General features: G+C 41.5%; 1 protein-coding gene and 1 non-coding gene across 3 annotated transcripts; one reads left to right on the forward strand and one right to left on the reverse strand.

The window, feature by feature from the left end:
• The first annotated feature begins 12,698 nt into the window (after positions 1-12,698).
• Positions 12,699-12,771, forward strand: TRNAK-UUU (transfer RNA lysine (anticodon UUU)). The gene has a single exon. It is a non-coding gene; the product is annotated as a tRNA-Lys (tRNA).
• A 79-nt stretch (positions 12,772-12,850) lies between these two features.
• On the reverse strand, positions 12,851-15,286 carry LOC115692772 (RHOMBOID-like protein 1). 2 transcript variants are annotated; one of them, XM_056314780.1, is made up of 6 exons: positions 14,749-15,286; positions 14,370-14,533; positions 13,991-14,154; positions 13,615-13,874; positions 13,371-13,500; positions 12,851-13,279 (listed from the first exon to the last, which is right to left on the reverse strand). In XM_056314780.1, exons 1-6 carry the CDS (start codon positions 15,093-15,095, stop codon positions 13,157-13,159), a joined length of 1,188 nt encoding a protein of 395 aa, XP_056170755.1. In that variant the 5' UTR covers positions 15,096-15,286; the 3' UTR covers positions 12,851-13,156. The 2 variants fall into 2 exon arrangements, with proteins under 2 accessions (XP_056170755.1, XP_056170756.1); XM_056314781.1 differs by having other exon boundaries at positions 13,374-13,500; positions 14,749-15,285.
• Positions 15,287-15,360: the final 74 nt, after the last annotated feature.

A 15,360-nucleotide genomic window follows, 5' to 3' on the forward strand; every position in this document is an offset into this window, starting at 1 on the left:
AGCGAGAGAGCGAGAGAGAGAAGGAGAGAGAGAGAGAGGGGAGGGAAAAAGCAGAGTACAGTAGGTAGCTCCAAGCCAAGCTAGAGAGAGAAAGCGAAGAAAAACTTTGGCAGGAAGTGACAAGAGAGAGCAAAGCAAGGGATGGAGAGAGAGAGAGAGAGAAGGAGAGCAGCAGCAGCAGCAGCAGAAGAGCATGCGAGTAGTAGGGGGGGGGAGGGGGAAAACGACAAAAGGAGAGGTGGTCCCCACGGCGGCTGAAGTGCACGAGGGAATTTGATATCGTAAGCTCCTCCTCCCTCCTCCACCTCCCTCCTCCACCTCCCCCCCCCAGGCCCCACACCATTTCGATTCATATTTTACATCGCTCGTGCTTCCAAAACTCTGCAGCCGCAGCAGCATCGTCACTCGCCCACCATTTAACGCGGCGCCATATTCACTTCGCGACCGAGGGAGAGAGGCGCCTTTCGGGGCTCGTCGCTCTGCCACCACACGATGTGGAAACGTGGTCCGTTTTTTTGGTATAAGAAGTCTCCGGTCTTTTGCCTTCCGTGAAATCGGGGACGTCGGACGGACCGGATCGTGCGGTGGAGAGAGGAGATGGTGTCTTTCTTTTCCTTTGTTTTCTTTCCCGGTCGGTTTTGCATTATTGGAGGACCCCGCTGGCCTGGCCCCAGCTGTGTCATGATGCACGAATTATGGTCTACTGTTTTGCTGTGAATTATGAGGAAAAGACCATTGCCTGCCTCCCTCCCCCATCACTCCGTATATTTTCACATTCATGGATATCTCCACCCCCATTCATGGACTGAAATTGTACATTATGTGTGTATGTGATGTTTTATTTTTTCAGTCCATGCGAACCTCGATATCGACCGAAAATATTTTCCAAGAAAATCGCGTTCGGGATCGTTGGATGCTTGAGCTTCGCGTGTTTTGTCGGTCGAGGTATCGAGCCCGCGAACTGGGGGTGTAGGGTCCGATTGCCGAGGTCTCGGATCATGGCGTCGAGATCGTGTGGCTATTTGCCTCGAGTCCGCCCGCTAGGATCCTTGAATTGGGTCCCGTGTCCACCGTCCCTGGCCATCCAAGGTACTAGGATCAAAGCGCAGAGGTCTATGCCCAGCGGTGGGGCCTCGGTTCGAGCATGGACGGCCATGGTAACAGTAGAGGTCACATACAAACCAACCCCAAGGGTTACGATTTCCCTCGGTATAATAACTTATGATATCCCCCGTAAAAAAAAATGAAAATGTTACCCCCCATCTACATAAAATTCCATTTGATGTTATAGCTCCGTTTGTTTCGTAAATAATAAATGATTCGAAAAACACCTTCCAAAATATAATTAATTACATTGTTCGAAATAAATTACCAATGAATTTTTTCCCATCATTACAACGATTTATGTATAAATAATTGGTGAACAATAAAAATATTTTTCTTTCGTTCATCTTGTAAGTAATACGAGTAATCATTTTTAGAAAAGGTTATCAAAATTATTCATTTTTTTCCGAAATAAATGCACCATAAGAAGAAAAACAATGCTCGGTCCCTCGTTTGTGTCTCTTACATATATTTAAAAAAAAAAAAAGCTAAAACGAAGAAGAAGAAGAAAACAATGGCATGGTCTTGCCGGTGGGAGCTACCGCCACCCCTCACACCATCACTCCGTATATTTTCATTGCATGATCTTCATTTTTTATTTTTATTTCTTTTGCAATTTGGTCCCCCCAAGTCTGAGCATTTTGTCTTTTGCTTTTCACCTTGGATTTCCCATTAGGCTGAGGTTGTTATGATTACTCCATACCCTTTCCAAAGTCCCGTCAACGTTTGCTAAATTTTTCAACGTATCAAAAATCCAAAGGCGAGAGTTGCCCAAATTTGGGTTGAGGGCACCAAGATTTGGGAAATTATGTTAAATGTACTCAAAAGTCATGACTATATTAAACAAATTAAAAGTTTAGGGATCATATTAAATAAATTCGGGCTGGAGCCGGTGATGGTGGTGCGCCCCTCCAACGATGGTGACAGTCGCTTTTCTTTACTCTCTTTGATTTCGAGGCTTCTTATTACAATTTTTTACTTAACATTAACCGTCTTAAGTTAGGAGAAATTCTGACAAAAAAAAAAGGAGTTTTTATTTTTAATCTAATTTAAATAAAATCGAGAAGAAAAAAAAAATTAAAATGCCATGGTAGGATATATGAATTAATTTAAAGATGTCATTCTGGAAAATATTTTCCGGGTTTTCGTGTTCGGGGCGAAAAACGTTTTCCGTGGAAAAATATTTTCCTTCCCCTCACAAAATAGCAATTCTATAATTTGATTGCATTTTTTAAAATTTTTAAAACTCGATTATGCTTTCACGATAAATTTTATGACTTTTAGTACAATTTTTGGGGGGCTATATCTGTTTTTTTTACCATTGAAGGGCTAATAGCTGCAAATTATTCATAATGAGAGGAAGGTCTAGGATATTTTTTTTTTTTGTCGAAAAAGGTCTAGGATTCACCAAGGATGATATTATGGGAAAATAAGGACAATCGAAAGCACGTGACAGTTACATGCACTCTGGGACAATTTTCCAGTCCCAGCTAGAGATCTTCATTTTTTATTTTTATTTCTTTTGCAATTTTGTCCAAATTGCATCTATGCAAATGATTTTAGAGTGAAGGATTTTCATGAAAAACAAATACTTTTGCAAGACATATTAAATCCAAAAGGGGAAAGAGCCACAAAAATATTAAACTATGTTTACTATGACACATTTATTTCAAATTTTTTTTGTGATATTTAAATTCCCAGGCTATGATAACCGTGACACATTTATTCTAAAAATTGTCTTATAACATAAAAAATCCCAAAATTGTACCTATAACCTCCGTTAAGGTTCGTTTTAATGATTCTTCAAACAAAACAACGTCGTTTTGGGTGCTATGTCAAAATTATATGCTTACGATGTCTATGTAAACATATTTTTAACGGTTCTTATTTACAGAACTTTGACGGAAGATAATTTTCTCACACAAGTACAAATTTAAAATAAATATATTATAATAAGCATAACATAGAATTTTTGGCGGTTGCTTTTTGCTCATACAATACAATTTCCTTTGTGCGATTTCTCTCTCTCTCTCTCCAAAGAGGTCTTGTCATCATCAACCCTCCGAGTCTTGTCAACGTCAACCTATTATCTCACGACATTCAGCTCCCCAAATTTCCTCTTTATTCTCGCATTAAATTCCCTCCGCATCTTTTCCTTCTCCCCATTCATCTCCTTCCCTCTCTCACCGCCCCCCCACTCCGGACTCCGCCGGCCGGCGAGGAACCGGGTCTCGCGACTTCCGAGCTCCGTCCGCTGTTCTTTGTTTCTCCGGCCAGCTCCGCGCGTCGTCGCTAGCGTTCGTTGTGTAGCAAAAGTCTCGCCTCTGGCTTTTCTCGCGTTCATCTCTCGTTGCGGCACGACGTTCTGTAGGTCCATCAGTCGTTCAACGTATGATCTGCTGGACGAACGTTTTCCCTACTCGTTCATCTCGAGCTCTGCTGAGAGAGAGAGAGAGAGAGAGAGAGAGGACTGTGTTGGTTAGGGTGCGCATGGAATGCCTTTGCATCTATGCAAATGGTTTTAGAGTGAAGGATTTTCATGAAAAACAAATACTTTTGCGAGGCATACTAAATCCAAAAGGGAAAAAAGCCACAAAAATATTAAACTATGTTTATTATGACACATTTATTTCAATTTTTTTTGTGATATTTAAATCTACTTTTGTAGCTTCTGATTCGAATCATTCTCCCTTTTTCTCAAAAATTTTTTTATAAAATGCATAAAAATTGAAAATTCTAGAAAATTCATAAAAATTTTCAGAAAATAAAAAAGTGATTCTTAAAAATATGAAATTTGGTGAATTTTTTTTTAAAAAAATTTAACTTACGATGATAATAAACATATTTTTAACGTTCTTATTTGAGTAAAATTTAAATTTTGAGGATATTTTCAACAAAATCAAATTTAAAATAAATATATTATAAAAGCATAACATAACTTTTTGGCGAAATTTAAAATTTTGCTCAAAAAATAAAAATAAAATTTTCAAAATTCTCTCTTCCAAAGAGGTCTTAAAATCATCAACCTCCGAGTCTTGTCAACGTCAACCTTTATCTTACGACATTCAAGCTCCCCAAATTTCCTCTTTATTCTCGCATTAAATTCCCTCCGCATCTTTTAAAATTTCCCCATTTTTGAGATGCCCTAAAAAATCCCTAAAAATTCAAAACTCCGACTCCGCCGGCCGGCGAGGAACCGGGTCTCGCGACTTCCGAGCTCCGTCCGCTAAATTTTGTTTCTCCGGCCAATTAAAAAATAAAAATTTCAAAGCGTTCGATGTAGCTTATAAAAGTCTCGCCTCTGGCTTTTCTCGCGTTAAATTTTCGTTGCGAAAAAATCAACAAATCGTTCTGTAGGTCCATCGGTCGTTCAACGTATGATCTGCTTGACGAACGTCTTCCCTACTCGTTCATCTCGAGCTCTGCTCTGAGAGAGAGAGAGAAGACCGCGTTGGTTAGTGATGGAAAATAAAGAGAGAAAGTGGAAAAGTGGGAAGTGGGAGCGGGGTGGAGGGAAGTGATCATGAGAAATTACGTACGGTCTCGGATGTCTCATTTTATGTTAACAGTGTGTACTAGGCTCCTCTTTATCTAACTTGGGGGGCCTTCTATGATCTCACTCGAGGATTTCTTGATCCTAATTCGACCTATCGTTTCGTAGCTCCTTATCACCGTGGCCATCGACATATAATCTTTGATCGTCGTCATCGTAGCACTCGCGACCGCTGCCGTTAGTCGTTATTCGGTGTTGTTAGCGGTTGCACGGTCGAGTTTGACTGCAATAGCGACGACGGCTGGCCACTATGGTAGGTGGTGTTCAAGTCCCATGGCCATGGAGAGGGTATTACTGTGAGGATTTTGTTTTGTATTTAGAGGGAGCGAGAGAGGGTGAATGACACATGGACTTCGTGTAGATCCCGACATGTCCAAATCAATTAATGGTGTCGTCTCCTATATTAGCCAACTTTCGGTATTCATTGAAAGGACTACATTGGACAGATTTTGAAAAAATTCAGAAATTAAATTGAATAAAAAGGATTCTGGGTAGGCAACGAACCATGAAGAATCGTTCAGGACCACCTATGTAGTTACCCCTTTCGAATTTGTATATAATTTTATGTCTTCTAAATTTTGTCACTTGTACAGTTTGGCCATTTGATTCCTTCTTGCGTAATCAAGTCCGCTAATTGAATTATCCAATTGAATGACGCTCACGTCGTTGGTAAGATCGTTAATTCAACTATGACATAGCAAAATTTTACTTACCGTGTTAACGTGGTGCTTACTTGATGGTTATATAATTAACAAATATTTTGTCTTCAAAAGAGGAAAACTAAAGCCTCGCGAAAAATGAATTTCGAAAATAAATTTCTAAAAAAGATTGCTAATATCGCATACAAAAAAGATGAGCGAAAAAATATTTTCATGGCTCAAAAAAATGTCCGAATATATATTGCTATTAATAATGAAAACATTTTTCATTAGTTAATTATTTCAAGCGCTATAGATAATTAGTTATTTTTTGGGTTAAAACTACGAAAAACCCCAACTTGGTATACTCGTGACGAATTTACCAAAAACTAATTTTTTTACCACAAAAATCCCAAAACCGGTATATCTGTGATAAATTTACCCTCCACTATCAAATTGCCGAGTTAAATGACACGTAGCAGTTGACGGGTGCTTAGGATTTTACCCTCCGTTTATTTACGGTGTATGGTTTTTCGTTGTATTAATTCAATTTATCGGAAATTAGCAGATGGCAAATTTTGTCACAAATGTACTAGTTTTGGGTAAATTTATCATAGGTTTGCACGGGTGTAGCAGGTTGGGATTTTTCGTTGTATTAACCCTTATTTTTTCGCAAAATAAATTAGGGGTAATCGGTTCCCGGTCTGTTCCGAACCAGTTCCAAGGTGGAACAGGAACCGGTCACTTCATTTTTTTTTTTCCCACCACAACGAGAGAGAGCGACGAGCCTCAAGATATCGACGAAAGCAACGGTGAATGAAGAGTCATTGTGGTGCGACGATAAAAGGAAAGCGTACTAATTCTTTTGAAGAAGTAAAAAATATATATATATATGTAGTTGGTCCTTGTAACCGAGAACCAGACCGGCAATCTTGGGAACCGGACAATCTTGGGAACCGGACCAAATCGGCCGGATCAGTTCAGGGCGGTTTTCGGTTCGGGCGGTCCATCGCGGGGGTAATTAGGGGGTGCCACGTGGCGGGGCGGGACCGGGGGCACCGGGCGGGGGCAGGGGCAGGGGCAGGGGCAGGCCGGGGGGGACTGGAGTCCGGGTTTCGCGGCAAAAGAAGACTCGACCTCACTCTCTCTCTCTTACATAGTGTCAGTGACCCGTCCGCATCAGTTTGGTTTTCTTTTTTATCATTTCCCACCCTCCCCACCCACACCCCCAGTGACCCACCCCCACTTGCTTTTCTTTTTTTTTACTTTTGCTTTTTGTTCGGGAACAGGATGAATTTTCTCGATTTCCTTTTTGCCTCTCCTCTTGAGGACATTCACGGCTCCCCTTCCCCACCCCCCCACGATCGATCTTTGTCTTTATTTTCATTTTTCATTGATATTCTCTGCGCGGGTTTATTAAAATAAGACAGTACAAAATTGCGTGGTATTTACCACCCGAAGTCAGACCGCCCTCCCTCCTCCAACCCTCTCGTCTCAGTGTACTTCACTACTTCTCCTTCCCTCCCTCCCTCCCTCCCTCCCGCCTCCGGTCTGAGTCCCTTGCTTCTTCCCTCTTTCGTGATTTCAAATTTCAGATAATTTCTAATGGTTTTTGAGCATTTCATTATCTATATAAATCTATATATATATATTCCATCCTCGAGTGTAAATGACGTTATATGTTTTGGCTCGGATGTGAAACTAATTTACGCAATTTATCTAAGTGTTTGATAGATTCGAGATTTACCTTCAGGGTTCTCATTATTTGAGAAAGAGAATAGTTAGATCGACTTAACATTCTGTTGATTTGGAGAACCATGGTACATTTTGTGTCGAAATAGGGACGTAAAGAAGGTTTTCGCTAATTCGAGTGCTTTATATTTAATAAAACGGTTGAGATTTCTAAACACGAATGCGATACACTTAATAAGAGTACTTCAAACCGATGATGCGCTATGTTCAATTATTAAACCCGTCGCTCTGTCTAAGGACATGACAATATATGAATAATATATGTAGACAAATACTTGATGCACATTTAGCACGCCCACATAAAATATAGTTACACATTTTCACGTGATTATACATTAAAAATTTTTGACACATTAAGATGACAAGAAGTCTTGTGATCTTGGCCTAACTCCCTTGAGGGTATTGATCGCCTTGCTCTATCTCATTGGAGCCTTACGTTTTGGTACTTGACGTACGGGTAAACGCTCTCCAAGGAGATCACCTTTCTTAATAGTGAAAACCTCCTTTGTTTGGTTTGTAATTGGTTCATTCGTACCCCTCAAATTGGTGTTGGAGATCACACACCTTGTCCAATTTGTCTTGCCCCCATTTTCTCTTCTAACTCTCATATGATCTGATCGTGACGAGCTCATTAACTTCTGAGGGATCGTCCTCAAACTGCAATCATTAAATATGGTCATACCGTGATTTCATATTGTTATATCCTAACCTAACTCACTTTAGGCAATGTTTGCTTTGGCCCACATGATAACGAGCCTCGTAATATTTTCCTTTTGTGTATGGTCTTAGCAGTTAAGAATTCTCAAAGAGATCATTCATCCAGATAGTGCTCTTACAAGAGTGCTTAACATTCAAGTGCATGCACGAAATTAGTTGCCACGTGAAAATGTGTTTCTTTTGAGTTAATACCAATTTCAAATGTATAAGCTAACGACATTCTCCTCCTATTTGATATGTAATTCGATTAACTCTTGCCTCACTCGCCATCGTTAGAGTCTCAATTAGTCCAAACTCTCTTATCCTAACGATTAGTCTCTACCTTCGTACAGTCGAGTTGTTACAGGAAACACGTCAGAGTTTTAAGTACACTTCACATCGAACATAGAATTAGGGTATAGGGGTTTTCTCGTTACAAACTTCTATTACTTTAAAACCCAAGTGTATTTCTCTCTTCTAATATGCATGTCGATATTTTTGGGGATCAATAAGAAATCAAGCTTATTTAATTTTTATCGTGCTTAAAAAAATACACAAATAAATTAGCCGAAATAGGTTAATTTGTTTAAATGGGTTGTAAATCGATCATTTTGTATGAGTCTTCTTACTTGCCAAACATAATTGGTGCTATTTTAATGAGGTTCTCGTGCAAACTCTGCTCGAGTAAACTAATGTTCATCGATGCTTTTCTTTTCCTTTTTTTTTACTCCTCATGACATTCAATAGGATAGAATCACCTTTGGAGCCTCAAGGGTGATGCTTGTTAGCTCGAGTGGTGGTGTTGCTCCAGTTGGATGCCGAGCTCGAATCCATCCTCGATCATTTCCGCGGACTTACCTGGTGGCAGGAGTGGAGGCCTCCTCGCCACGGTGTTATCTTGCCGTTCAAATTCCAATATCAACCTTGTTAAACGAATTTTATTGTTCCAACTCGACAAAAGAAATCAAATTGTCTCGATCTTTCCTTTTGTAATTCAAACTCTCATCTCTCACCCACGTTTTGCAGTCACACACAATCCCATTTGAAACTCGCAGTTCCTTCATCTCCATCCTCCTCCTCCTCACCTCATAACCTCTCCCACGTTTCTCTCTCCACCACTTTACTTCGTGGAGATCATCCTTAAGAAGATGGTCCAGTACAGAAGCTTGGAACAGCATCAATGCAACAATGAAGAAGAACCTTCGAGGACATCGCTACTGAGCGGACTGATGGAAAAGCCTGCACGCCCAAGTCTAGGGATTTGGGCGAAGGTGGGGCTGAGGACTGGTGAATTCACCTGAGGCTACCTGGTCGAGTTGTTTTTTACCATGAGGTAATTTTTTGTACCATGGCAATCGAGAATCATATTTTTTGGCATGATTAAAGAATGTCGAGAACCAAAATTCATTCTTTTTAATAATCCTAACTAGAAAATATACAAAAGTATTGCAATATGTAAAGATTATATAATTTATTATATAGTATAGATATAATAGTACGATCATAAAAATAGTAGGATAAACTCGGAAATGAAACCTTTCAACTTGTAAGGCTTGCGGTCCACATAAAGGGGTTCTAAAGTTGGTCTAAGCAAGGTGTGCGAGAGAACTCATGGAACTCGCCAAACCAATAGAACCAACATGGCCGAGTAGGTTATTGGGAGAATATCATAGGTTGCGAAGGTTTAGACCACCCTGCACCCGGCTTATGCCTCGGATCCTAGTAGAGAGATACATGGCACCCTAGATAATATTTAAGTAAATATATATCTATGAATAATTAAAGATTTTTCCTTTTTCTTTTTAAATTTTTTATATTTAACTATGCGAATTGATGGGAGCGATCATATTTATTTATTTCTTTTGCTTTTTGGTGTTATCATTTCTTGTAGTAATGCACTTAATTTTATGTCAAATGTTGAATATCTTAATAATAAAACATTATAATTTGTAAAACCAACAATTTTAGCTTCTAAGGTGGTTCACAGCGAAAGCATTCTGTATGACAGTTACACCACGTGACAGTATTGACGTGGTGTAAACGATCGATCATTATTGTCTGCACATAAGCTGGCGAGAGTGATCCACAACACGGTCACACCATACATTGTCACATGGTGTACTCGTCACATAAGTTTCAGATTTTAAAATTGGAAACCGGTGCTTTTAGAGTAGGTTCTAGGCTAGGGTGAGTACCCCCGACCAATCTGGGAACAAGCATGTCCCTAGATCTAAATCCTTCCCTGCTCTAGAAGAGGAGGTGAAAAAGTATATTGTGTTCAGGAGCCCGATTTCAAAAGTGGGTTCGACTTTTTGAATCGTGAAACTATGTTATCTTCTTTATGCGTACTTGGGCACTGGGGAACCAAAAGTCCGTCTGGAAATAAAGTAGGAAATTGGGTCTGAAGACATTATCAGGCCTTTCTGCCTTGCAACAACAATGCGGGAAAAGTACAAAAAAAAAAAAGTCATAAATCTATTGCATTTGTACTAATTCAGTCTTAAACCTTTTAATTGAATCAATTTAGTTCTAAACATTTTTACATTGATATCAATTCAGTCCATCCGGCTAATTTAGGTCGGAAATCGCTGACGTGAATGCCAACGGTCTTACGTGGCACCGCCGGCTCTGACGTGGACAAATTTTATAATTTTATAATTATTTTTTCAGATTTTTTTAATGTTTTTTTATTTTTTTATTTTTTTTTCCTTTCCTAGAACTGGTTGGCCGGCGACCCTCGCCTGGGCTGGGTGAGGGCCCCGCCGCCCTCACTTGTGGCGGGCGAGGGCGTGGCGACCCTCATGTAGACCAGTCTGTGGCCAGCAATGGTTTGCCGGTGACCTCACTGGCCAACCAGTTATGGGAAAGAAAAAAAAAGAAAAAAAAGAGGAGAAAAAAATATTAAAAATTTTGAAAAAATTATTAAATTTGTCCACATTAGCGCCGATGATGCCACGTAAGACTGTCAGCATCCACGATTTCCGGCCTAAATTGGCCTGATGGACTGAATTAGTACCAATATGAAAAGGTTTAGGACTAAATTGGTCCAATTAAAATGTTTAGGATTGAATTGTTGCCAATGTAATAGGTTTATGACTTTTTTTGTACTTTTCCAAATGCCATTTTCAGGCCCAGCTGCAGACCATCTTCCAAACCTTTTTGATCGGCTGCATACTAGTAATTCTTATGGGGAAAATTGTCCAAAAAATCCTAAACCTATTGCACTATTGCTAATTCAGTCCTAAAACTTTTAAGTTTGCCACTTCAATCCTAAACTTTTCACTTCTTGTCAATTGAGTCCATTTGGCCAATTTTGACCGGTGGGCATTGACGTGGCCGTCGGCCGTTTCGCCACTACTAACGTGGTAATTTTTAAATATTTTTCTTTGAATTTTTTAATATTATTTATCTTTTTTTTTTTGGCCTTCTTCCGTCTGGCCGATTTGGCAACTGGCGACCAGCCAGAGGCACGGGTCGGCGAGGTCGACCTCGTCGGCCTTTGGCGAAGCTCGCCCCTGCCAGCCACTGGCGAGGGCGAGCCTTGCTCTCCGCTGCTAGGCTGACCTCGCCCAGATCTGGTGAGGTTGAGCCTCGACCAGCCATGGCGAGGCCGACCTCGCCGTCGTTGGGTTCCACCTCGCCCAGCAATAGTGAGGTCGGCCTCGATCTGGGCTAGGCAACGGTGGGCGAGGCTCGCCCTTGCCAGTGGCTGGTGGGGGCAAGCTTCGCCAAAGGCCGGCAAGGTTGACGTCGCCAGCTTGCGCCTCTGCAACTGGCCAGAGGGAAGAAGGGCAGAAAAAAAAAATATTAAAAAAATTGAAAAAAATATTTAAAAATTGCCACGTCAGCGTTGGCTGGACGGCCGCCACATTAGCACCGGCAGGCCAAAATTGGCCGATGGATTAAATTGGCAAGAAGTGAAAAGGTTTAGGATTGAATTAGCAAACTTAAAAGGTTCATGACTGAATTGGCAAAAATGCAGTAGATTTAGGACTTTTTGGACAATTTTCCCAATTCTTTTGGCATCGTAATATGGATGATAGGCGGAAAAGAGAAAGGGCATAAACACACACATCGTCTTAGTCAGACCATCAATACTCATCAAGCTGTCTAGTGTCGTGTTCCGAGCATTCCCGTGCTTTGGCGGACTTCGACTTCACTCTAGGGATCTACCCCGTTCGCGAACACGTGATGAAATAGGCGAGACTTGATCAACTACGGAAGATACATGATTATGTCACAAGTTGATCTGGTGGTTTATTTTTTACAGATGATTGGCCAGTGTCGTTTGTCATGGACGTTGAATAGTGCTTCATGAGGTTGGCTTGAAAGATGGTGGCTATGATCTGGACATTTGGTGGGTTCGTCTCAGCATCCTCATGCGCATGAAGGACAAGTCGGCGAGCATCCATGCCGTCGATAGGCAGATCATGGAAGTCGAGACGAAGCTGCTGGGGCTTTTCCAACCACAAGAGAAGCAGATCGTATTGAGTACCTCGTAATGGACTAAATGTCATTTTTCATACAGCCAAAGTTGAGCCACCAAAGGCTGAATGAGATTAACCTCAACACATACTCAGAGTAAAACGTCTCCTCGTGGCCAAAGCTGTGTTGCTGTCAATCTTGGCTGGTTCACCAATTCAAGAAGCAAAAGCAAAGGGCACACTAGGGTGGATTGAATATAAAGTCTGGTACCCCACGGATCTCCCCAATAGCCTGACGAAAATGGCCTTCTTCCCCCTGTCTAGATAGGCTTTGCGGGTAAGTCGGATCGATAGAGACTCTCGGGGATAGGTGATTGTTATTCACATATTCAATCTCGACCATGTTGTTCTCAGTAAGGTCAACCTTGGGACCTCCGTTTTTCAATAACTATCTTCAGTTCGAAGGGAGAGGTAGAGCATTAAGTCGAAATATCGGGAATTAATCTGTTTGGAGTCCTGCTTAGAATGTCAGCCGTCTTAGCTCAGCCGGTAGAGCGCATGGCTTTTAACCATGTGGTCGTGGGTTCGATTCCCACAGACGGCGATTTCTTATTTAATTAATCATACTCTTTTTTCTGCAATCTTATGAGTTATTACCATGTAGAAATAGCTATCTATGCTGATTCTTGAGTGGAAACACCAAAAGCATTTACTGAAGTCATCACATTTTAAAGACAAACCATCCTCTCTCTTGAGTTTCGATCCATCTACCACTGGATTCAGTTGAAACCTCAGTAAACTCTACCTACAGGATACACATAGACATACAGCTCCACAGACTTCCCAGTTGGAAGGCCAGGAGGGACGAGGTTTTTCGAATAAATGGCAAGTGAAAACTCGGCAATGAGAAACAAGAAAATTGTCCGTGAAACGAATTTACACCAATCTTGGGCTCTAATTACAATCCACTGGATATCGCCGTGTGATCTTCAATTGCAAAGCTGAGTGCAGAGACCCTGAATCTGGGAAGTGGTAGCACCAGGCAATGTGTATGTTCTTGATTTTCCATTGCTTGAGCAAGTCAAGTTCAGCTGGCTTCCTATTTGGTCAGACTACAACAGAAGGCAATGTAACTGATCATTAGCGAAATCATTTGGCATAATGAGAGAGAGAGAGAGAGAGAGAGAGAGAGAGAGAGATGACTACCGAGCATGAGGCGGGCCCGGCCTTGCAGCTCCATCTAGAAGTCGGAACACAAGACATGTAGTGGCACCATGAACAAGAATCATTTGCGTTCACGCCCCGCAGAAGCATCACCATACCGAGAATGAACCTGCAGCATTTTAATTTAGGGCCTAGCATCGAAATCACCGTCAAGAATGTATCACAAAATGTAGATTATGCAATGTAACGAGATGATATGAGGCCATTTTTGTGGAAAGATTACCCGGCGATCAAGGCAATCAGAGAAATGACCCACAATGCGCACTGATATGTCTTGAATTTAGGCTTCGCAGAAGCGGATGCATATCCTGGAGGAGCATACTTCTGAATGATCCAGCTATACTGGGGTCGGATGAGAAGCAAGAATCCAAGCAAGAAGCCTGACAGGAATCCTCCGATGTGAGCAAAGTTATCGACGTGCGGAAAAATCCCGACTGCCAAATTGATCACGACGATGATCAGGAGGGTCAAGAATGATGCTACCTGAAGAAAGCACGTAGAACAGAATCGGTTGTTTCATAAAAAACTACTACAGAATTCACTTCTAAATTTAATCACTCATTTGAACGTTCGCATTTCGATGCGATGCAGAAAAGTACCTTGTTAGCATAAATAGACCAATTAGTGATGATTTCAGAGAGCATCCCTCCCAGTAACCCAAAAACTGCACCAGAAGCACCAACGGAAATACTTGACTGGATGAAGAGGGATGACATCAGACTTCCTCCAAGTCCAGAGATGACATAGAGCAACCCGATCAGCACTGCAGGTCAAAAAGAGAAAACAGAGTTTACGAGCCAAAATTTACTGAGATACTCGCATTTTAACAGATTGGAGGTAACTATACGGACGACAAACTGACAGGGCAACATTAGACAAATTTGAGATGCATATCAAACTCAGATGAAGGTGATCAGAGCTGATTCTATAACAGAATTGACATTAAATTGAACAAGCAAAACTGAGATACATACATACCGAACCCAAACTCTTTCTCCAGCCGAATTCCAATGACTAAAAAACTCAACATGTTTGCTAATAGATGGAAGACTCCTCCATGCAACCAGATGCAGGTTATCAGGAGCCACACTTCATGTCTGTCCACTACCCTGCTAACTTCCAGAGCACCCATTTTCTGAAGCCTAAGACCACAAACTGGGATTTTTCAGGACAAACAAGATATCTGTAATAAATGGTTAGTCACGTAGGAGTCAATTAAGAGTAAAGCATGAAGCTGGAGTTCCATCATCGTCCTGAGGCTCATTGTTGTGAAACTCAAATCCAACAGATAATTTGTGCAAGTTACAGAGCCGAATAGAGATGAAAAACAGGGGAAAATCAGAGGAACGAGGCTCACGTTGATGATGAAGGGCCAAGAAGAGGGTTCTCCTTGAAGGGCTGGAAGGAGAATCTGCCCAAGAACTTGGCGACACAAGAGACGGAGTTCTCAGGACAATTGTTGACGTACATAGTGATCACAAGCATGACAGTGTTCGCGACGATGAAGCAGGGCACAAGCAGGGGCTTCCATTTCTTGAAATGCTCGACTTCTCTGTACAACACGGGACTCGGAGCAGACACAGCCGTGTCCGCATCGACGTCGATGTCGACCGGGTGTACTGCATTGTTGCCTCGCCACAAGCTTGCTCTGGCTTTGATCTCGGAGGAAGGTGAGGTCGATGGATGATGGTCTCCGCTAGCCATGGATGGAAGTATGCAAGCCCAGAAATAGAGAAACTATGAGATCATGCCATGGACGTGGGTTGAAGCAGAGAGTCCATCAAGGTAAGTGGAGTTGCAAAGCTGCAACTTGCAAGGCAGGGAATGTGATGATGTTCTCCAATGGACGAATGAAATGGCCTTTCTTATTGGGTTCTCAAACCTCACAACACCAAGAGAGAGAGAGAGAGAGAGAGGACTTGAAGCCAAAAGAATAAAGGAAAAAAGCGGTGGGTCAACGGTCCTCAGC

Source organism: Syzygium oleosum, unplaced genomic scaffold, assembly GCF_021117445.2.
Source record: "Syzygium oleosum isolate NSW1041296 unplaced genomic scaffold, Sole_v2.1 Sole_v2.09, whole genome shotgun sequence".
Lineage (NCBI taxonomy): Eukaryota > Viridiplantae > Streptophyta > Magnoliopsida > Myrtales > Myrtaceae > Syzygium > Syzygium oleosum.

Coding starts and splice junctions, on each gene's coding strand:
- LOC115692772 (XM_056314780.1), bottom strand. CDS start 15,095: ATGGCTAGCGGAGACCATCATCCATCGACCTCACCTTCCTCCGAGATC. Junction 14,534..14,748: donor CTTGGCCCTTCATCATCAAC/GTGAGCCTCGTT, acceptor TTGTGGTCTTAG/GCTTCAGAAAATGGGTGCTC. Junction 13,501..13,614: donor CTGATTGCCTTGATCGCCGG/GTAATCTTTCCA, acceptor AAAATGCTGCAG/GTTCATTCTCGGTATGGTGA.